This window comes from Zeugodacus cucurbitae, chromosome 2 (genome assembly GCF_028554725.1).
Source record: "Zeugodacus cucurbitae isolate PBARC_wt_2022May chromosome 2, idZeuCucr1.2, whole genome shotgun sequence".
NCBI classification, from domain to species: domain Eukaryota; kingdom Metazoa; phylum Arthropoda; class Insecta; order Diptera; family Tephritidae; genus Zeugodacus; species Zeugodacus cucurbitae.
Genome location: NC_071667.1, coordinates 36,153,624 through 36,178,836, shown reverse-complemented (window position 1 = coordinate 36,178,836; position 25,213 = coordinate 36,153,624). Strand labels below are relative to the sequence as shown.

General features: G+C 38.6%; 1 protein-coding gene across 11 annotated transcripts in view; it reads right to left on the bottom strand.

Annotated features, from left to right (window-relative positions):
* The window catches only part of LOC105219969 (uncharacterized), an 833,969-nt gene that overhangs the window by 622,973 nt on the left and 185,783 nt on the right, over positions 1-25,213 (bottom strand). For all 11 annotated transcript variants that reach the window (XM_054225503.1, XM_054225502.1, XM_054225506.1 and 8 more), the window contains exons 4-5: positions 6,691-6,891; positions 6,460-6,611 (exon numbers count right to left, since the gene is read on the bottom strand). In XM_054225503.1, coding sequence (XP_054081478.1) covers positions 6,460-6,611; positions 6,691-6,891 — 353 coding nt within the window. The remainder of the gene's footprint in view (positions 1-6,459; positions 6,612-6,690; positions 6,892-25,213) is intronic.

Sequence of the window (25,213 nt, the reverse complement as noted above, 5' to 3'; positions counted from 1 at the left end):
GTTAAGATCTTGCGAGAGATTCAAAAAATTACCCACTTCAGATAGAAACAATCTTGTTCGGCAACACAAACTTTGCAAAAACTGTCTGTCAAACTATCATATGACAAAAGACTGTGAAAGCAAATTCAATTGTGTATATTGCCAATGAAAACATCACTCATTGCTTCATATTAACAATTTTCAAAATATGAAGCAAAATCAATTTCAAAAAACCACGTGGTTAGTCGCTACAACTTCATGTAGCAATCCCGAAACATCAAATCGCGAAAAAAGGGAAGAACAACCATCTTGCTCTAAAGCAGCAAAAATCCAAGCGCTTCATTCAGAAAATGAAAGCAAAATTCTTTTACCCACTGCGGTCATCACCATTGAACATAAGGGTGATTTATTCAAACTAAGAGCACTAATAGATCAAGGCTCTCAAAGATCCTTTATATCTTCAAAGGCTCAAAATCGGCTCAAACTGCCAATAAAACATTCCAACTTTCAAATCACGGGAATGGGTGGAAGAATTATTCAAAATTCCAACAAAATATGCCCAATCACCATAGTATCTCCAAGTGCGGATATTAGAATAGATGCGCAAGCCATCGTTCTACCGCAACTTACAAACTTGCTTCCAAGTTATGAAGTTAATAAAATACACTGGGAAAAATGCTCACATCTCAAGTTAGCAGATCCCAACTGTCATACCCCATCCCAAATCGACATATTATTAGGCAGTGATTTAATACCTCAAATAATTCTTGAAGGTATTGAGAAAATCTCCAATAAATTGTTAGCCCAAAATACAATCTTTGGGTGGATTATAAGTGGCCAAGTCACTGAAAAAATAAATTCTTTCACCACACAAGTAAAAAATATCTCAAACGAGTATTTTAATAATGAACTTAAAAAATTCTGGGAAGTAGAAGAATTACCTCAGACTATACAACCTTCAGAAGAAGACCAGGCATGCGAAGCCTACTACAAGTCCACAACAACAAGAAACGAACATGGTCGTTATGTTGTGCGACTACCATTCAAACCAACTTTTCCAGAAACCACAGCTCTAGGCCACTCTAGAATATCAGCAGTCCAGCAATTTGTAAGCATGGAAAAAAGCCTGATAAAGAAAAGCGAGCTTAAATCAGCATATGACAATGTGATGGATGAATATCTCGATCTCAATCATATGGAAGAGACTGTACCATATGAAAAAGTATCTAAAGGTAGATATCTATCTTTTTATCTGCCACATCACGGGGTAATTAGACCAGATAAAATTACAACAAAAGTACGAGTAGTTTTCAATGCCTCGAAGAGTACTAGCTCAGGCAAATCACTTAATGATGTACTATACACAGGGCCAACGTTACAACCTGATCTCATGTTGCTAATTCTAAATTGGCGCATGTTTAAATACGTTTACAATGGGGATGTAGAAAAAATGTATAGGCAAATTCTAGTACACGAAGATGACCAAGATTTTCAACGCATAGTCTTCCGCAAATCAAACAATAGTTCAATTAACGACTACAAACTCAAAACAGTAACCTTTGGCATAAATTGCGCACCTTATTTGGCCATTAGAACGTTACATGAAGTTGCAAAAACATGTAAACAAAACTTGCCTTTAGCATCTTCTGTGTTGCAAATACAAACATACGTGGACGATATACTTTCAGGTAGCCACAGTATTCAATTAGCAGGCGAATCATTATCGCAAGTGATCGAAGCACTGAAATCAGCAGGTTTTCCTTTAAAGAAAATCACATCAAATCACCCCGAAATAATAAAAGATATAAAAATGGAAGACTTATTAGATACAGACTTTCTTAAATTTGAAAAGGCTAGCACAACCAAAACTCTAGGGATTCAATGGAATGCGATAACAGATCAATTCTCATATACAATTGAGTCAATATCTGCAATGTCCGCCATTACAAAACGCCAAATACTTTCCTCGGTGGCAAAACTTTTCGACCCCGCAGGATGGCTTTCGCCAATAATGATTCAAGCAAAAATCCTAATTCAAGAATTGTGGCAAGATGGCACTGAATGGGATGAACAGGTAAAACCTGTACGTGTAACTAAATGGGTTCAATTTGCTAACAACTTACACACCATATCAGAAATTCGAATCCCTCGATGGGTTAACTTTACCCCTGACATTAATGTAGAATTACACGGTTTCTGTGACGCCTCTGAAAAGTCATATTGCGCAACGGTCTACGTACGAACTCAGTACGATAGCAAAATATCTTCACATCTCTTGGTAGCCAAAGCCAAAGTTGCACCTTTGAAGACACTAAGCCTGCCACGGCTCGAACTGAATGGTGCTCTTCTGTTAGCAAAATTAATTTCAATAGTTCAAACCCATCTCAAATTAAACAATCACAAAATGTATCTTTGGTCAGACTCAGAGATAGTTTTAGCATGGTTAGAAAAACCACCATATACATGGAAGACCTATGTATCTAATCGCATATCACAAATTTTAGATTTAGTTGGCCCAGCCAAATGGCAACATGTTGCAAGTGCAGATAACCCAGCAGATCTTGGGACAAGAGGTTGTAAACCACTTCACCTCACCAGCACTACACTCTGGTGGAACGGTCCTACATGGCTAACAGAATCACACGAGTTCTGGCCAAAGTCTCCTGCTCGGAATATAATACCGCCAGAAAGTCGGAGAATTGAAAATTCCATATCACCCCCCGAAGAGGATGATATTCTCCACCGATTTTCATCATTTCCTAAAGCACTGAGGGTAGTCGCTTATATGCACAAATTTACCCAAAGACTTCGACAAAAAATATAAGGAATACCAAATGACCCTTTCGTGCAACTAACGCATTCCGACTTGCACCATGCCAAAGTTAGTATCATCACATACACCCAAACTCGCTATTTCAATCGAGAAAAATCTAAGTTGTTAGATAGACAACCTCTCGAAAAGGGAAGCTCTCTTCTCGTCTTAAATCCATTCTTGGACGCTAAGGGATTAATCAGGGCAAATGGAAGACTAGCGAACTCCAGCCTCAGTTACAACGAACGGCATCCCATCATTATTCCAGAGAAATCTCGCTTTACTTATCTATTCCTAATATATCTCCACCAGCTTACAATGCATGGTGAGCATCGCTTGATGCAACAAATGGTCCGACAAGAATTTTATATACCGCGACTAAAGCCACAAATTAAAAGAACCATCTTCATGTGTAAACAGTGTACTATATACAAACACAAGATGCGTACGCAGATAATGGCAGCCTTACCACCTGAACGCTGCAATTATGCTCTACCCTTTACCATCACTGGGGTTGACTCTGCTGGACCTTTCCAGATAAAGGCCTCAATGTTAAGGTCGTCCTCTTTCAGAAAGGGGTATGTGGCTGTTTTTGTATGATTTACGACAAAGGCAGTACACCTCGAGCTATGTTCAGATCTGACTACTGCGGCTTTTCTTGCAGCATTTGCACGCTTTGTCGGTCGACGCGGATTTCCTTCAAAGATAATGAGCGACAATGGTAAAAACTTTGTCGGAGCCCAAAGAGCCACAGAGAAGGAGTTTATAAACTTCATGAAAGAAGTCTCTCCTGAAATTGTCAATAAATATGCACCCCAAGGGATCGATTGGCAATTTATACCCCCATGTTCTCCACATATGGGCGGACTGTGGGAATCAGCAGTAAAGAGCTTTAAGTCCCATTTGAAGAAAACGGCCGGCAATCATAAATTCAATTACGAGGAGTTTACCACACTACTGGCTAGAATAGAAGCCGTACTAAACTCAAGACCAATATCACCTCTCTCGCAAGATCCCTCCGATTTCACAGCCCTCACACCAGGTCATTTCTTAAGAGGAGCTCCTCTTCTCGCCATACCTGAGACAGAAGGAGACTCACTCTCTTTAATAAATCGATGGGAAAGAATAAAGATTCTCCATCACGAATTCAGCCACAGATGGAAGGAGGATTATCTTAAAGATCTCTATAAGAGATATAGATGGAAAACAGCGTCATCATCCAGGACGAATGCCTTCCTCCAACGGAATGGCGACTAGGCCGCATTGAAAAGGTTCATCGAGGATCAGATGGTCACATAAGAGTAGCCGATGTACGAACACAAACCGGCATATTAACTCGACCAGTCGTAAAATTGTGCTTTCTTCCAAACAGCGAAGAACACCAACCTAAACCGCAAAATAAATCGCAAAATTAATCAAAAATAAATCACAAATACCGCAAATTCGCAAAAACCTCCGCAATACAATCTTTACAATCCGTATATGCAAAGAAATTAACAAAATTAAACTAGAATATATGTATATTGATATATGACCAAACATAACCATAAATATCATTAATTTAAACCATGAACCAAGATTTAATATATATTCCTATCATCATAGAAATGGACGTAGAAGACAGACCAAGTGGCCCCAAAGCTGTTAGGTCCGAAATAGTTGCTCCCGTCGCTGCTCCGAGGACACTAATGAGTACGGGACCACTATCCGCTACCGCAGCAGGAGAAAGAGGCGAAGAGCAGCCAAGAGAAAACCGGGTTTATCCACGGTGCAGCCTGTGCCATCGCCCTCACGTCCTTAAAAGGTGTTCCATATTCCAGAGCATGAAGCCCGCTCAAAGACAACAGGTTGCAAGAGCCCACGGGCATTGCATGACCTGCTTGGCAGATGACCACGCCACCATAGAATGCTGGGCTGACGGCGCATGTCAATACTGCCAACTGCCGGATCACACTCTATTCCACCGATTTCCCAGGCGAGCCAACCCGTCATCAAATCATATCAACACACGGCACAGACCCCACAGCAACCCAATCCAACGACGACGAGCCCATCGCACTAGATCAACCACTGCACGCTCGCGGCCATCTCCGCCACGCCACACTCATCGCCAACAACAACGACGTTCAACAGGGTTGAAAGCTGTAGTCGACACGCTGCAACAGCTGCAGAGGCTCCTGGGCGATTAATCCGCCTAGGGGGGCCGGGATGTTCACATGACATGTTCATATGGCCTTGCGACATCAACCACGCATCACATCACATTACATCATATCACATCTCAACACAACAGACACAACCCACACCACTACACACGCACGCATTATACACAGAATCTAACACCGCTCATCGTACGACACAACAACCACACGATCATCAACGAGTCGAGTGTGGTATTCACCATCCAAATCATTAAAAGGGATTGATCCCAACGGGATCACTCTCATTCGATTTCATTCGTGAACCAGAAGGTTTGGTAACTTTTCGAGTTCGACATCCTTTACGTTTCTACATATCGTGTTACCAACTCGCAGTCGTAGTCCCACCTGGAGCAATCTTTTCGCGCGCTGTGTGTGTGTGTGGTTAACCATCCCAACATTTACTTATTCATTTTAAAATTGTAATAAACGAATTATCCTCCATCAAGGAGAAGTGCAACTTATTAAATTTAAGAATAAAATTTTATAACGTTTTCGAAATATTGTGTGTTTGCCCTTTTTAAAGTCTGGTGATAATTCCATAAGTAAGTATACCAGTGCTTCAACTGAACAAATGTGCTTCAACTAAACATCAACTCTCACTCACAATTTGAAAACCCGAGTACTGGGCAGAATTAATGTTAAAATTTTTTTGAGAAAAGAAAGCCAACATTGCCTAAAGAGCATAAAAGGCATCGGTTGTCCTGTATTTTTGTAGAGGAGCCATCGGTAAAACATGGGGCTTCTCACCAAAAGTAGTTCTTTGGCTATATGAATCAATAATCAAACCTATAATGTTCTACGGAATTCACGTGTGCTGTTGTTGAAAAGACTTCAACAGCTAAAAAGCTCTGAATTCCCTACTGCATATAACACCCCGTAAAAACTGCTATGAGGATCAGAGAGGCTAGGCATATAAGGGAGTGCGTTCTCGGGGGCTTCGACTTCATTCCGACGCTACTGGATGAAGAAGAATCGTTCCAACATTTCCGTTTGCAATGCCCCACTTTTACGAGATCTAGGCAAAAAAACTCTGCAAATTTGTGGGAGATTCGAGGCACTTTGTCAATTCTTAAATTTAAGTCAGGGGGTTGAATTTTATGGCATTACAAAGGACTGTTTTTAATAGTCTAATTTGACAAAGAATTTGGCCGATGAATTTTTAAAAACGCTGTCCACCATATTGGTTTTCTGAGTTATGTCATAACCCTGATCTGATGGGATTAAATGGACCTGGGATTCGGATTCAGCGACCCAAAAACCATAAGGCATATAGTAAGACACTAAGGTCATGACAATTTTTTTTGTGGCTGTGTAATTTGTGAGCCAATCAGCTTTTATGAACACGCGTTATCTTGAGTGAAATTAACATTAATAATTTTTCGATGGTAATAAGCGATCTAACGAAGCTAGAAAATTTAAGAAAAAAAGTTGATAATATTTATTTATTATTTAATGATGTTAACTTACGCATGAAAACCATTAGGGGAAATTAAGCCTTCATCATTCTTCATTATTTTTTCATGAATGTTAGGTTCCTTAGAATTAATATTAGAATTACGGGTGTTTTTCTTTGGCGTACGAACTCTGCATTCAAATAATTCTGCGTAGTTGTCGTGATTCTGTTCATAAATTATGTAATAGCAAATTTATATATGTATATAGCTCCAATTATTTGTAAACTATTTATGAGTAGCATACCCGCCTCTTATCTGGAATTGTTGGAAATATATGAACCCCGGTGGAATCTTTTTGAAATGTTTTGTCTCCTTTTTCAAATATCTTCTTTCGTTCATTTTTAAATTTACTGTTAAAGCTTTCATTCAGTAAGTTTTGGAAAGCATAATCAGCAGTTCTTTTATTTAACCAGTCGTAAATATTTGGGCAATATCCCTTTTTAAACTATAAATATAGAAATATGTTCTATTTAGTATATTTAGAGAATTTTCTTCTAGAAAAACTTTTAACAAATACAGCTAAAGCTAAGTATAGGTTGAGTTGATGAATACTCAGGCTGTTTCTTATGATTTAATGAAATATATTAATTATAATTACAAATATACATATTTAATTTATTTATAATAATAATAAACCCACCAATTATCCTCCTCCAGCCCAACAGATGTGAGGAGCGCAGTCTGCACATGTGCGGAATTTGCCAAGTCATGAAAGATAATCGTTTTTTAAGCGTCGACATCAAAACTTCATTAGCTTCAATTTAGTATTACAGAAATGAGCAAATGCTTTTTAATCTCTCGCAACAAAGTTGCTAAAGAGAATATAATAGTTTTGTTCACATAACGGTTGTTTGTATCACCCAGAAATAAATGGGGTTATATATATGTACATAAATGATCAGGATGACGAGTGTATTCGAAATCCGGATGTTTGTCTGACTTGTATAACTTGAGTAAAAATTGAGATATCTTGACGAAACTTGGTACACATTAAACTGCTGCACAAGCGGGCTTACTCCTTGTTTCAAGTCTTTCTTTTAACATGACAATGCAATGTTTTGCTCTCAGCGAACAAATCAAATCAACAACACACTAAGAGAAGCAAAAGCAAATGCTTGTATGACATTTGTCTCACCAAGCATTGTTGCTTCAAAACATAATTGAACTAGAGGCATTGCCAGTTCATAGCTTTTTTCATTCACAATAGTTCGGTTTTTTCCTAAAAAAGTAGTTGGCAATAGCGAGAAAACTCATTTTGACAGATAAAACTATAAACAAACCAAAATTTTAAATTCTATCGAACTTTATCCATATTTATTTAGACCATCCTGGATCTAATAATAATTGTAGATTCCTTAAAATCTCAGAATATTATAGAAAAGCAAATAAATTACATTTCAGCTGAAAGTTCGGGCTCGCATTGCCAACACAATTAATTTTTAAGCGAAGATAAGAAATAAGCTAAATGCGTTTTATTTGTCCATGATTTAGCTATTAGCTTATGGTGGTCAAATAAAACAGGCCTAATATATGATCATTTAATTTGGCTACGTATTTCATATGCTACCCGATTTATAAGCTATTAAATCCATCGTATTTTGGAAAATCATATAATTAGCTATATAAGAGCTAGGGGAACTTATGACCTGATTTTAACCATTTCTGATACAGAGACAAACTATTTGAAGAAAAAGATTTCCTCTGAATTATATTAAGATATCTGAGAGATTTACCGATATTTTCGGTGAAAAATTACCATAAGGCACTAAGTTCATCATATTCGATATCCGGGGCATTGAAAAGCTATAGTCCGATTTCGACAATTTTTTCACAAGTAATGTCACGGATCATATACAGTATTTGTGTAAACTTTAATTTAACAATCTTCATTGGTTCTTTATGTATATCTAATACAGTGAAGGAATCAAATGGAATTCAAAATTGAGTTAGATGGGAAGTTGTCGTTGTTGTGTGTCATCAGGATGGCAAGAAAATATTATATACCGAATTTGATTGAAATCTTTCGAGTAGTTCCTGAGATATGGTATTTGACCCATAAGTGGGCGATGCCACGCCCATTTTCCGTTTTGTAAAAAGATCTGAGTGCAGCTTCTTTCTGCTATCTCTTGTGTGAAATTTGTGTTTTCGTTAGTGAGTTAACGCACTTTTAGTAATTTTCAGCCTAACCTTTGTATGGGAGGTGGGTGTGCTTATTATCCGATTTCAACAATTTTCATGGTGTATGGTGGGGTACGTAGGGAAACCGACTGCAAAAAGTTTGGTTTATATAGCTTTATTAGTTTACCAGATATATACAAAAAATCTATTTGTGGGCGTAGCCCCGCCCACTTCATCCAAATATGCCCTTTCCTAGTGCAATCCTTTGTACCAAATTTTATTTCCATAGCTTTATTTATGGCTTAGTTATGGCATTTTATGTGTTTTCGTTTTTCGCCATTTTGTGGGCCGATTTTGCCCATCTTCGAAAGCAACCTTCCTATGGTGCCAAGAAACAAGTGTGCTAAATTTCATCAAGATATCTTATTTTTTACTCAAGTTACATCTTGCACAGACGGACGGACGGACAGACATTCGGATTTTGACTCGACTCGTCGCCCTGATCACTTTGGTATATGTAACCCTATATCTAAATCGTTTAATTTTGGGTGTTACAGACAACCGTTATGTGAACAAAACTATAATATCTCTTAGCAACTTTCTTGCGAGTATAAAAAAACGTTAATGAGATAACGAGTTATCTTGAATTGCAAAACTTTCATTATGTTCTCGAACATCGTAATCCTAGTTCTTGAAGAAAACACGTTTGAGCTCAATCTATCAATTTGTCAAAATAGGGTTGTAAATTATTGAGATCCGGGGAGAGTTGCAAAACAGGAAAAATAATGTTTTTGAAATGCGGAATGGCTTAGCTTATAGAAAAAAACGGGCTAAATATACAATTTTATATAACAAATGAGATGGAAGTACATTTATTGAGAAAGTATTCGCGATGAAATGGGTCAAATGGGAAGTGAAAAAGTTTTCAGTGCATAATACAATCATATTGGGTTCCCAAAATGAAGGACAAAATTAAACAATACAGTTATCCCCGCTTAAGTGCCCCTTCTTAACATGCAAGACTTTTGAGACACTTAAGCGGGAAAGGCACTTAAATGAATCCCGCTTAAGTGCCTCGAGGTACTAACCAAGCATTTTCTCAAATACTTCGATCTAATATTTTTTATTTTAGACTGAAAGTCGCATTAATTTCTTATTAAAAAAAATTTACTTTTTAATAACAATTATAAAGATAAAATCATTACAAAACCATGTGTATGTTTTTCTTTTGACAATTCTCAGTGCCTTCAATGTCAGCAATATGGGTCGGCTTTAGTATATCGTCCCACGATTTCGACGATATATAATTATAGCCGCCGCAAACTATAGTTTTCGAGATATTCGTATTCAAAGTTTAAAAATTAACAATTTTTAACACGTTACTTTTCACCGAATTTTTCACATATATTTTGTTCTTTACATGTATTTACACTTCACTAATTTGTTTCTACATATTTATTTTATTTTTATCGATACATACAGACGCCAGCTCTATCGGCCTTGCAAGCGTTCTGTTGCAAGCCAAGAATGGACAACTGCACCCGATCGCATATTACAGTCGCTCTACTACCGACAACGAAAACGTTTTCACTGCTATGAAGCAGTGATGGAACTTTTGGAAAGATTCAAATATTACGTCTACGGAAAAAGTAAAGGCCATCAATGATTGCAATGCTTTAAGAACAACGATGGAGAAACGAGAGCTCATGTCACGCATTGCTCTATGGTGGTTGAGAAGCCAAGAATTCGACGTTGAGATTCAACGTCGACCAGGTTCACGTATCGGTCAAGTCGACGCGTTTAGTCGCGCACCTTATGAAAATGCACACGAATTAGATACCGCTGATCTGGAAGTTTCAAAACTAATTATCGACAAGTCTGATTGGTTGTTAAGTGTCCAACTACAAGATGAGAAAATTAAGAACATCGTTAAGGAAATGCCAAATACTCCGAGCCCTGAATACGCTGACGACGTCATCCAACTAGGACGTTTATATCGAAAATAGTTGAGATTCCAGATACTTCACGAATGCCACGATAAGGCAGGACATATGGATGTTGACAAAACAATAAAACGAATCACCAATCTATTCTGGTTCCCCTAAATGCGCAACTATATGAAAAGCTACATTAAAACATGTTTGGGTTGTGGCTTTAACAAAACCCCTGGTGGACGACGAGACGGCCGATATCACTACGACGACGTTAAGTCGATACCGTTTACGATAATTCACATTGATCATCTGGGACCATTCCCAAAAAGTTCCAAACGCAATGAGCATGTCCTGGTAATTGTAGATTCTTTCACAAAATTCACGATTTTACGAGCAGTCAAGACATGTAATTCAAGGGTTGTTAGAGATAACGAGTTATCTGGGAATATCTGAATGCATTGTGTCCGACCGTGAAACGGCTTTCACTTCGAAAACGTTCCAAAAGTTTTGCAACGAAAATAACGTCAAACATATCCTCAACGCAGTGCGTACGCCAACCGCATCGTCCTATCCATGCTATTGTCTTCTACCGATGACGAAAAACAATGGGACAACAATTTACGCCAAATACAATGGAGCATCAAAACCATTCATAATAAAACAACAGGTTGTACACCATTCCAACTATTCTACGGGTACACGCCACGTGACATCCTACAGAACCAATTCATCCAGGCACTTCTAAACTGATGACCGACTCCGATATACTGCAACTACGGGCTGATACGGCTCAGCGAGTGAACGATATAAGAGCACACTCCAGAAAGCTATACGATGCAAAGTATACTCATCCGACGACATACAACCAAGATTATATAGTATTGACCACGAACGAGCCAATAAGCACCGGTACATTAGGTAAGTTAGAACCTCGATTCAAAGGACCGTTCATCATCAGCAAAGTCTTGACAAATGATCGCTATGCAGTTGAGGACCTACCTCATGCCTACCAAACGTCACTGCACTTCTGTATTTTCATCAGATTAACTTAAATCTTTAAGTGAACTACCACCAGATGATCCAGACGACGTGGGTGAAGAAGACGACAGAACCTCGGGCGAGGGCGCCGCAATGGGTCAGGAAAGCCGTAAAGCGATAGCAAAGCTGTAAGCGATAGCAACTCTGCCACTTGTAGCCGATGACAGCTCTTCCATGTGTGGAACATGAAAGGTGTAAAAGCCGCTTGCGTCCTACAAACTGACAGCAGAAGAAGAACGCCACATGATCTAAGAACGAACGCTGGCAAGTGAAGTTAGAAAAGTAATGTATTCCGTGTATTCATTTATCTTTTTAAGTAAACCTAATAAATAAGATATCTTCAAAAGTCGAAGTTATAATTTTGTTAGTGTGTTTATATACCCATATGATATAAGGGCATGCACTCGGAATGTCCGGATCCTTAATTGGGAAAGTGCCTCTGCCCAGCTGGTTCCAAATTTGGTGTTGGATTTGTGGTGGGAGAGAGACTCCGTCGCCGAGTCCTGGCATTCACCCCGGTGGATGAACGTCTTGCCACAATCAGCATCAAAGCGAGGTTCTTCAACATATCGCTGATTTGCGCCCACGCCCCAACGGAAGAGAAGGGCGATGTGACCAAATATGCTTTCTATGAGCGCCTAGAACGCACCTATGAGCGCTGCCCTCGCCACGATGTCAAAGTCGTGCTTGGAGATTTTAACGCCAGGGTGGGTAAAGAATGTGTCTTTGGGATAACTGTCGGAAAATCCAGCCTCCATGACGAAACATCGCCAAACGGCCTGAGACTGATCGACTTCGCTGGGGCCCGAAAATACATCAAGCAACTTGGCTGTCTCCTGATCGAAACACGCGTAACCAAATCGATCACGTTGTGATAGACGGAAGACATGTCTCCTGTGTTTTAGACGTGCGTACGCTCCGAGGACCAAATATAGACTCGGACCATTATCTAGTAGCAGCAAAGATACGCACTCGCCTCTGTGCAGCAAAGAACGCCCGTCAACAAACAAAAGGAAGGTTCGACGTCGAAAAGCTGCAATCGCAATAGACAGCCACGAAATACTCCACTCGACTTGCACTCCTGCTCTCTGAGAATACACATCAGCATCTCGGTATAAGGGAACTGTGGAACGGCATCTCAAACTCACTGCGTATCGCTGCAGCCGAAACAATTGGATTTCGGCAACGGCAAATAACAAGCTGGTACGATGAGGATTGCCGTCTCGCAGCGAGGAGAAAACAGACTGCCTACCTCGCAACGTTGCAAACGACCACAACACGTGCGGGATGGTATAGATATTGAGAGTTGTAGAGGGAAGCGAGACGCATCTGCAGACAAAAAAAGAAAGAGGCCGAAATGCGTGAGTACGAAGAGCTTGAGAAGCTGGTAGACAGAGGTAATGCTCGAAAATTTTATGAAAAAATGAAGTGACTTAACGAAGGTTTCAAGACCGGAGCATCCTCATGTAGAGACCAAGATGGTAATCTGGTAACCGATGTCCAGGGCATACTGGGATTATGGAGGGAACACTTCTCCAACCTGCTGAATGGCAGTGAAAGTACAAGACAAGGAGATGGTGGACCCGAGACCCCAATCGATGGCGATGGAACAGATTTTCCATTACCCGATCATGTAGAAATTCGAATAGCAATTACCCGCTTGAAGAACAACAAAGCAGCGGTGGCCGATAGATTACCGGCAGAGCTATTCAAATACGGCGGCGAAGAACCGATAAGGTGCATGCATCAGCTTCTTTGCAGAATATGGTCGGAAGAAAGCATGCCTGACGATTGGAATCTCAGTGTGCTCTGCCCAATCCATAAAAAGGGAGATCCCACAATCTGCGCCAATTACCGTGGGATAGGCCTCCTAAATATCGCATATAAGGTTCTGTCGAGTGTACTGTGTGAAAGACTAAAGCCCACCGTCAACAAACTGATTAGACTTTATCAGTGTGGTTTAGAACTGGAAAATCAACAACTGACCAGATATTCACCATGCGCCAAATCTTCGAGAAGACCGGTGAAAAGAGGATCGACACACACCACCTTTTTGTCGATTTTAAAGCTGCTTTCGACAGCACGAAAAGGAGCTGCCTTTACGCCGCGATGTCTGAATTTTGTATCCCCGCAAAACTAATACGGCTGTGTAAGTTGACGTTGAACAACACCAAAAGCTCCGTCATGATTGGGAGAATGGTAGGATTTTCCTTATATCTCTTGAAATTTTAATCGTATCTATATCATAATTTTGGATATTTTAATGTTGTACTATTTAATAAGACATAAAAATTTCAAATTTTGAATCCCTATTCCATTAACCCTAGAAGGGTACGGTTATTTTGTAGGCGCTTATAGGTACCGATGAGTAAATTTTACTCACTTCAGAATTTTTACGTTATTATCTGATTTATTTTGTAAAGTAGTATTTTTGAATGAAAAAAAAATGGAAAGCCAGCATATAAAATAAGTGTAGTTTTTTATTAAAATATATAAAGAAAGCAAAAATAATACTTGTTTATTAATTTTTGACGATTATGAATGCATACAAATTTTTCTATCACAGTCGGGGCACTTTTTTTGGGCATGTTCACCGCAAATAGCTAATCCACAATTGCAATAACTTGTGGTATATCTACGTTTGGTATAACTACAAAAATTACAGTACTTTCTTGGCCCCTTTTGGTCTTCTCCGGCACTATGGGCCTCTTGACTTGTGCCTACAATACTTTGAATGGATTTTTTCAACGCCAGACTCATGTTTGTATTAGTAGTTAATCTTTTCCTTTGAAATCCTTCCGTTAACTCCATGTGTAGAGATAATATAAAATTAAGTCGCGATTCTGGCTTTTGCCCATGGCTACACATGTTGTGCGCGTAAATGATGTATGCGTTTATTGCAGCTATGTTCATCATATTTTGGAAAAATGCTAGAGGCCACCTTCTGGTTTTCCTGCCATGGTTAATGTTTTGGTACATCTGATCCAAACTGTAAACTCCTCCTTTTGTTGAGATGTACACATGCACTATTTCTGGTTTTCCAGTGGTCTCATGAATACTACCCATACGGTGCATACTAGACGCCAATAATACAAGTTTATTATTATTGGGCTTGTATGATACAACTGTCAAATCCTCATGAAATATAAATAATGAAGTGGATGCGGTTCGTTTTTGAAACTTTATATCTGTAGCTTCAATAGGCAATTGTGGTTTATTTTTTTTATTGTGTCAACAGTTGTTATTTTGTATTCATGACGGAGACGTTGAATGAGTGGTACACTCGTAAACCAATTGTCTATCGTGACATTTCGATTGGTGCCCTTTACATTTTTCAGCACTTCAACAACATAATATTCACCAGCAGCCATTGCAGGAGGTACACTTCCTTTTCCAAGGTAAACAATGGCATCCAACATATACGTTGTTCCGCTATCACAAGACATGACAATTTTGATCCCATACTTGTTCGGTTTAGAAGGAATATACATCATATATGGACATTTGCCTCTAAATCGAACTAGTTGCTCATCAATGGTTATATTGCTTCCAGGTTTATAGTTGGCCCTGCAATTCTTTAGAAGTTTGTCCCAAATAGAAGAAACTGGAGATAGTTTGGTCATTTCTCTTCTAGCAGTACTTGTTTCTTTGTCATCGAATCTTAGACAATTTAGGATAAATTTGAACCTTCTCTCAGGCATGGTTGCCTTGTACCTTTCCCCACAGTAGGTAGTGTCAAACATCATATGTGTTGCCAAGTGATTACCTTTGAGAGCAGCGGACAAGACTAACAAACCAAGAAATGCTTCAAGTTCGTCCATTTCCAAATTTGACAAAACCGAGTGAGTTTTATCGTTATAGTTCTTCCTTTGAATGTTTATTTCTTTATTTGTATAAACCAAAATCCCTTCCAATATGTCTGCGGTAAAAAATAGTTTGAAGCAGCTGGAAGGACACAATGAGTTTCTTTTATTTGCTGTTGGGCCATCGCGAATGTGAACAATATTTATGGAGGGAGTTTTTTGACCTAGCGCAGCAACAGGTTCCTTACTCCAAATAAAATTTCCATATTTTCCCATCAGATTGTTGGTACTAGGTGTAATAATTGTAATTACCTCTCCTGTTTCACGAATTTCTTGAGCAGCTGATCTTTCATTTCTTCTCCCTTCACTAAGTTTCTGTTTTTTACGTTTGCTGCTTCCAGGTGTTTCCTCCCTTTCTTCTGTTTCAGCTTCTTCTGCATTTATGATTCCGTGTATCAAATTTTCTTCGACATCATTTAATTCCTCCGTTTCTGGTTGATATTCCGGATCTGCAACACTGGCCCAAGAATCCGCCTCATAGTTACAAAGCTCCAACTCCAAATTGTCTTCTTCCTCAGATTCTAGTTCAAGTATTGCATCCAAAATATTTTGTTCTGATAGCCCGTGACCTGCCATTTATATGCTCTATAGTTTTCTTTACGGTAACATAATACAAGAGAAAAACATAATTATCACAATGCAGCACAAAATATATTTTTTAGACACTTAGTAAGTTACTGATAAGTAAATATGACTCACGTAAAGGGTACTGATGAGTAAATTTGACTCACACAATTTAGTATGTAAAGGGTACCGATAGGTAAATTTTACTCACTAACTTTTTTTTTAAATTGTCCACAAGCACGATAAATCAAGCAACACCATTCAATGCTTGCGGCAGCCGACTTATGACAGAGTGGGACAAGCACTGCTAGTGGCTTGACTTTCAGTGTGGCCAACCTGCTGATTTACGAACAAAACTATTCCGTACGTGAGTAAATTTTACTCACAGTACCCTTCTAGGGTTAATTCACCAGTTGGTCTAAATAAGAATGATTCCTGTAATTGAAAAAATTGTTCATTTATACGGGATTCTGTTTATTGGTTCGAGTATCTGTTAATTGGTTCCTCGGTTAATTGAACGAAAATTTGTGTAAATTTTGATGTGCAATTAAGCAAAAAGTACTGTATAGGCACAACTCCAAGCGAACTATTTTTCGGAGTTTCACAAAGGGGAACTGTCGTTGGCTTTCTTAGAGAAAGACTAGAAGAAAATGTTTTAAGCAAAAATGAACGTAACTTAGCAGAAATTAGGGATAAGGAAGCAGACGGGACGATTACAAGTCAGGATGGTCGAACTCTGGCAGCTTTATAAATATGTAAATTATATATTGTGACAACATTATACATCTGTTAATTATATATGTATATAATCTACTACATATATCCTTCCTGACGCTATAACTCCAGAATGCACGAACCGATTTCCACGGTTTTGCATTCCTTGGATAGGTCTCGGGCTCCGTGAGGTTTATAGCAAAAAAAAATCAGGAAAAATTTCAACAGAAAATCTTTTTTCAGATACAGCTCTGATACATAGCATGTACTACAAACAAATATTTTTAGTAGATGGCGCCGGTGCGTGATACATTGTTTGACAGCTACTCATTGTTCTCTGCTGTGAAATTGTGAAAAAAAAAAAATTAAAAAAAATAAGTTATTCGTTTCCTAACATTTCAATTGTAAACCATCAAATCAATCACGTGTATTGTGCAAATTTTTATTTAATTTCAACAGCAGGTATTTGTCTTAAAGTGGTAAGTTTGAGGTTAAATTCACCACCTGTCCATTGTCCAAACACTGTGAACTATAGTGATGATGTAAATTTAGATATTGGATCAATGACGACTATATGCCGATATTGCAATGCGTGAAAGTTCAAAAGAGAAACGGCTGGATTGTGCTGCGCAAGTGGAAAAGTCAACCTGGTTCCATTACTTACACCACCACAGCCACTGAAACCATTGTTCGATGGAAGTGATCCCGATTCCAGCCATTTTCTTCAACACATCCTTGAATACAAAAACTGCTTTCGCGTGACATCCTTTGGAGCTAATGTCATTCGAGAAGGCGGCTTCATGCCGACTTGCAAGGTAAAAGATACAACACTGATGTGGTTAATATGTTCAAAACAGCATTGGAACGAATGCCATCGGATACGCACAATTTCTCATAAGAGCGGATTGTACCCCAACAAGTGAACATGTGCGAAGATTCAATGCACCCACCGTTAATGATGTCGTATGAGTAGAATGTCATTCTGAAGTGCCGTCGGCTATTCCAACAATTCGCTGTCGACATGTATGTCAAAGTCGAGACCGAACGTGTAGCGTTCATCCGATTCAATCAGGCAAAGCTACGATCTGAGGACTATATACACTTGCGCGATGCTATTCATTCAGATGGTGATGTTCAGAATATTGGACGTCTGACGATTCTCCCATGATCTTATATCGGAAGCCCACGCCACATGCACGAATACGCTCAAGACGCTATGACCGCAAGATCGCAATGACTTTTCAGCAAAAACTCAAGGTTATGATGGATGTGCTTACTAAGTATCGAGTTTTTAGTTACACACGTTGTTATATGTACTCGGTGGAATGGCAGAAGCGGCCACCAATGCCAAATATATTGGGAAGCATGTCAACTATTGGGTTTGCTGGAGAACGATTCTCATTGGGATTTAACACTTGCGGATTCAGTTGTTTCATCAAATGCGTAACAAATACGAACTCTGTTCGCAATTATCATCACCACATGTTTTCCTCCACAACCCATTCAGTTATGGAACAAATACAAAGACGACATATGTATGTGAAGATATGTACATATCTTGCATCGCTTGCGCATTCACACTAATAATCGTGACATCCAAATAACCGATGAAATCTACAATGAAGGATTGATTCTGATTGAGGATCAATGCTTGACTATTGCAAACAAGCTAACATTATCGCTAACCACTAATATGAGAATTCAACTTCAAAATGATCAAAGTGCTGCACAATTTTCTAAACAATTGTTAGCTGTTGGAAATGGAAAAGTTCCAGTTGATGAAACATCTGGATTAATTATTCTTACCAACGACTTTTGCCGATTTGTAGACTCTCAATTAGCTCTTATTGAAAATGTTTTCTCAAACATTAGTGAGAATTATCAGAATAATGCTTGGTTAAGTCAACTTCTTCTCAAATTCTTGCCGCAAAGAATAATGATGTACACGCACTGAATTTCACCATGCAATCAAAAATTGCTGGCGATTTGGTGACATACAAATCAGTTGATTCCATAAGAAATCCCGATGATGTAGTAAATTATCCAACGGAGTTTTTGAACTCCTTTTAGAACTTTTGGAGTTACCTGGATTTCCACTACATAACTTGCAACTCAAAGTTGGTACAGTTATTATGATATTGCGTAATATGAATCCATCGCGACTTTGCAACGGTACTCGACTTTCGGTAAAAAGACTTATGCCGAATTTGATTGAGGCAACCATTATTAACGGAAAGTACGCAGGTAAAAATGTATGTCTTCTTCGAATACCAATGATTTCGGCTGATCTTCCGTTTGACTTCAAACGATTGCTATTTCCAGTTCGCCTTGCGATCGCAATGACAATTAACAAGTCGCAAAGCAATGAAACGGAGAAATTGCGGACACGTATAACGCTTCGATTCAGTATTTACTTTGGATTCACTTTCATTTTCACAAAGTGACGAAAACCGAAAACATATAAAGTGTCATAACTAAGCTATAAATAAAGTTATACAAGTAAAATTTGGTACGAAGGATCGTCCTAGTAAGGGCCATATTTAGATGTAATTTTTTTGGGGAAGTGGGCGTGGCCACTCCCCAAATAGGTTTTTTGTATATATCTCGAAAACCATTGAAGCTTTATAAACCAAACTTTCTGCAGTCGAGTCTCTTACGTACCCCACCATACACCATGAAATAGTTGAAATCGGATAATAACCACGCCCTCCCCCCATACAAAGGTTAGATTGAAAATTACTAAAAGTGAGTTAACTCACTAACGAAAAACGTCAGAAACACTAAATTTTACAGAAGAAATAGCAGAAAGAAGCTGCACTCAGATTTGTTACAAAATGGAAAATGGGCGTGGCATTGCCCACTTATGTGGCAATAAACATTGTTGTAATTAATTTTGATACATTGTTGTAATGCATGTCGATACATTGTTGTAATGAATTTTGGTATGTTGAATATATGTTTATTAAATTGTGGTTGTATGGATCTAGGTTAGGTTAAGTGGCTGTCAAACGACGCACCTAGGCCTTTGGGAGACCCATTGTGATACCACTGGGACTGAGATCCCTCACACTATCGAGACATCATTGAACCACCCTGTGGTCTTGATAAAGTGAAAAAGTTCACACAATTTGACATGCGCAACTTCGCCCACATCCTCGAGAAAGCCGCGTCCAATAGTTGCGATTCTTTTCCTATACAGAACCTTGCATCCACAAGGAAGGTGTGTAATCGTTTCTTCTTCTTCTTCTTCTTCTTGGCAGCTCCTGTAGTAATCATTGAATGGTAGCCACAGTCTCCCAATCAGACAGTGTCCCGTTAACAGCCCTACAAGGGTTCTTGTTTCATTCCTCTTAAATTTCAATAAGCGACAAGTACGGCTCTTATTCCACTCTGGCCAAGTTTGTCTGCTACGGAGCAAGTCGATATTTGTTTCCATTGTGATTCAGCCGTATCTACTGCATGTTTATCGTTTAAGTATTTGCAGGTTGCCAGAGGTATATAGATTCCCTCTTTATCGGCCTTCAACTGCAGTGTGGTGCCCAATCTGGCTAGTTCATCTGTCACACAGTTCCCAGGGATGTCACTCTGTCCTGGGACCCATTGCTGGTGTATCGTGAAACATGACGTCATTGTCAATAATAAATCCATTCTTTCACTATCTTAGAAGATATTCTATGTGACTTTAATGATTTTAAAGCCGCTTGACTATCCGAGAATAAGAATATTTGTCTGGTCGCTAACACTCTTTTTGACAGAACGGGAAGGCTTTCTTTAATTGCAGTGAATTCGGCTTGGAACACACTGCAATGATCCGGTAGCCGGAAGGCGATTCTGGTATCTAGTTTTCCTGAGAATACCCCACCTCCAACTAGTTTTGACCCGTCTGTGTAAATACTTATCACTGAATCTTTGTTCACTTTTCCCATATCTCACTCTTCTCTAGAGGGGAATGATATCGTCCTCTCAATGTAACAGTAGCGTATAATTTTTTTTGTCAAATCAGATGTCTATTAAAACCTCAATATCGCGGTAAATAAAAATTCTTCATAGTGGATTTTTCGATGAGTACATTATACCGTTTCTTGTCTTTAAATTTACCAAGTTTTTTTTATTCTACGCATCTTTTAAGACCATAATTATGTTATTCAAAGCGCAAGTCCTCCATATAGGCCATTTTATTTTTTAAGGAATTCGTACGATGTATCTGATACACTATTTTATTTTGTATGGTATACGCTGTTTTATTCAATATTTTTACGGTATTTTTATTAAAATATTTGATCTCAAAAATATCAATTTGTAACATTATAAAACAGTTATTAATTCGTAGTTTTGTTAGTTCAGTGGCATTTATTCATTACTGTCCAATTTGGGTTATTATAAACAAAAAAATATGACAAATAAAGGTATACATTACAAAATAACTAGAAATTCAGTCGTCTTCATTCTCTTCCACCTCGTAAGTTAAAAAAAATGACTGTGAGCCACGAGGAATTCACTCTTTTTGCACAAATTTTGAAGATCATGCAGCTTTCGATTACAAATTGGCAGCTCTTTATTGTATTTACCAGTAAACGAAAAGTTGAACACCTCTTTTGTTTTTCGCGTTCCTCCAATATCAATTACTTTCAAGTCTCCATCCCATTCCTCCTTGTATAATAATTGTTTTCGTTGAATTTTGTTCACTTGGAGTAATTTAACATTAAGCCAATTTACCGAGTCATTTTTTATATTTTTCTTAAGGCTATGGCCTAAACTCGAAAACATGGCTTTGAGATCAATCATATCACTGTATTGAAGCCTCTCTACATCATATGAGTTTTTCCGTCTTGCCAGTCTCATTATAGTTGGCCATTCTTTCGGCGAATAAACGCATATACTTCTCTTTGCACGTTCTATTGCAGAGTGCATCGAAATTGGAGGTAGTTAATTGTTATCGAATTAAGCTTGAAGGTATTGTTGATATAAATCAATAGTGTAGCAATGAACCTGTTTCTGTTTTGTCCCCCGCAGCAGTCTGAGTAGAGAATATCATCGGTTACCGATTCGTCTAACGAGTTCATCATTTTCCATATTGTGGTCTCAATTTCATCCGATCCTCGTTGACCCTGATTTTTATCCCATAGAAAACAGTAACCTTCTCCACTGGCAATGTCGTAAATTGTGTTATTATACGTGGCGAACTTTCGACTGTAATACATCGTGCTTACGTTGCTACAAGGAGTCGTTAACACTGACTGGAGGTCAAAAGTAAACACTTTTAAATTACTGTTACTTTTAGCTGATTCCTTGTCAGTTTGCTTGTTAGTTCTTGCCTTTGTCTTATTTAAGATGTGTTCATCATAAAATTTCTGAAATTAGTATTTGTCCTCAGCGTTTTTGTACCTCTCGCTGTTAAGCAGGTGTCCTTTTTTGGACGGTGGAAAGAATAATTATAATTCATGCAAAATATCCGGCGATAAACGTTTTCTTTAATGATAGCGTCCGGGTGGAGCTTTTTGAATAAATCGTACATTTTTGATATTGTTAAGTCGGAGGCAATATAAAGTCGTTGACTTTTTGCTCGAATGTAATGGCTTTCGACGGCTGGAAATGACTCGATGTGCTGTTTATAAGCGCAACTGCCTCTTCGTCTAATTTTCTCTGGTGGCCATGTTGACTCCTCTTATCAGTAAATTAATTTTGGCACATCTTCTTGGCTAACACAGATATTGCGCCGTCTGACAAGTTCAAACTATTTAAAAAAAACTTCTTGCATACCTGTTTGGCTTTGAGAGTAGAATTAAATGTGTTCGCCCGTCGTGATCCAATTGTCAACGTCCTTTTGCACTTCTCAATTTTCACGCAATTGGCCAGGAACAGTCGCTGCCTCGAATAGTCGCCTAAATTTCAATATTCTGCATTGATCTCTGTGCGCTCTTTTTCTGAGAAGTTTTCTGTGCAATTATGGCGGTACGTGCCGCCAATGAGTCAATGGGTTTCGGAACACGTTCTTCAACTCTTTTGCCACTCTTAGTGACATACGGGTTCCCTTTGTTGCGATGATACTTCCTTTTATTCTGCACCCATTTATGACTTTCAATCTATTGATCGGAAATATTTCAGAGTTAGACTTGGCTAGACCCAATAATATTTCTCAAAAGCTGTTTGCTGTACTCACCTTTCTCTTTCGCGTAAGTATATTTCTACCATTTTCATTCTTGTTATTGATATAAGTATCACCACAGTCTGCGATTTCTTCTAAAACTACATCTGATGTCTATATCACTGCATTATCTAATTCATCTGCCAAAGCCAGTGCATCATCATCCGAATCGGGGACATACTCGTCCGACGATCCTGCATAGAAGTCTGTACCATTCTCATCATCTGATTGAGGTATCTCTATGTCCGGCAATCCCACAGCGAAATCAAACTCATCAGTCTTTGGAACAATTTCCACAACGACTGGTGGTTTCGTGTCACAGCCTGTTGATATTTACCTTACTTACTTCACTTACATTATATAAAAGACGGTACTCACTCAGATGTTTAAAATCCATATTTTTAATGAACAAACTTTCTCTGCGAAATGAATTTGCAAGCTGAAATTTCAAATGACTACAATATTTCCTTGGCATTCATGTAGTCAAAACAACGTAAAAATCGCATAGGCTACTACTCTTGCAAATTTCTGATAAAACTTTCGAATTTGTATTGAAAATAAAACAGCTTATGTGGAGTATAGAAATAGTCGGAATAAAACTATTTCTCAAACAATAGTGTACATATATTATTATAATCTATTTTATGAGTTAAAGTTTTGAGAAATTGTATTTATTTCTACAGGCTAAAATGGAGTATAATGCGCATACACTATTATTCTTTTAACAACTTTGCAGTGGCAATTTCAAGCAAAATAGCGCATATGAGCTTATACACTTATTAAAGGAAATTTTTGAACATTATTTTACACCATTATTTCCAATGACATTTTGACCCACTATGTGGAAGTAGAATTTGACGAAATTTTGACCAGACATAGAATCAATGATGGAGATTCTAAATATGCAATAAAAAAATAATGGCGTATGAGCACATACGCTATTGTTATATTGAGGGGACGATATATGTAGTTCAGAATTTAGATTCATTTCTATTGGATTACGAAAATCCGTCCTATTTGGTAGAAATGGGAACTTGCCGAGTATACTAGAAGGTCCCCTATTGCAGTTTTGTAGTGAAGATTCTCATTCTAAGTGCCGATTTTGCCGCCTGCTGCTTACAGAATATGTCTATAGACAGTAAGTACAGAATAACATCTAATGCCTGGTTCGGCATTGTTCTGAGAGCTCCACTTGTACATATACATGCCGCTCTTTGCAGACTTCCCATGCTCTTTACTGCGTACTTCTTGCAGATTATTGGCAACCGTATGTCATAATCGGCCTTACCACAGCTGTGTAGATCCAATGCGATACGCGGGGTGTTAGTCCCCATTTTGGTCCGACCATCCTTTTACAGGTGTATAAGGCCAAAGCTGCCTTCTTTACCCTAGCTTCCAAGTTTGGTTTCCATGATAGCTTTCTGTCTAAAATTAGTCCCAGATAGCTTGCTTTCTCACTTATTGTTAGTGATGTGTCATTTATTGAAGGTGGTGTGAACTCTGGAATCTTGTTTTTCCTTGTAAACAGTACTATCTCAGTTTTACTTGCGTTTAGGCTTAATCCACAGGATTTAGCCTGTTGACTTAACTCATTTAACCATGTTTGCATAAGGTCCGCGAGGATACTTGGGAATTTTCTTCTAATTGAAAACGCCATATCATCAGCATAGGCCACAACATGAACTCCCCTTTAAGATAAGATCCATAGGAGTGGGGATAGCACGCCTCCTTGAGGTGTACCCCTACGGACAGATCTGCATATCGTTGAAACCCCCAGCATTGAAGTAATGAACCATGCAGATCTTTAAGCGCGCTGATAATAGCCTTAGGCTGGATGTTGTTATAAGCTCCTTCTATATCCAAGAAAGTTATGAGAGCGTATTCCTTTACTTCCAGAGCCCTTTTAATCTCTGTCACCACAGTGTTTAAAGCTGTTTCCGTGGATTTTCCTTTGGAGTATGCGTGTTGCGAAACTGCTAACTTTTCTGGTCTGCCTGGGAAGTGAGTATCCATCAGCAATTTTAGAATTTCCTCACTGGATTCCGTCCAGCTCTGGTCTGGCTTCTGAAGGTACTCAATGTTATGTGCAGATTTCGCTATTACCGAGACGCTTCTGCCGTGGTCTGAATTTCTTCACAGAAGGATTTCCACGAATTTCGTTTTGATTTCCTGATTTCCTTTTTGTATGACCTCAGAAGGCTGTAGTAGCGATCCATTCCTGCTCTATTTTGATAGTTTTGCTACATTGAATTGCTTTCTGCACTTTTTCTGAGATTTCTTAAGTTCGGGGGATCACCATTGGGGCCTAATTCTTCCCTTCTTGCATGTGCGCTAGCCAGTTTGTTTTCCTATGATTTCTATATTTGTTATCACGATCTACTTTTTCACTCA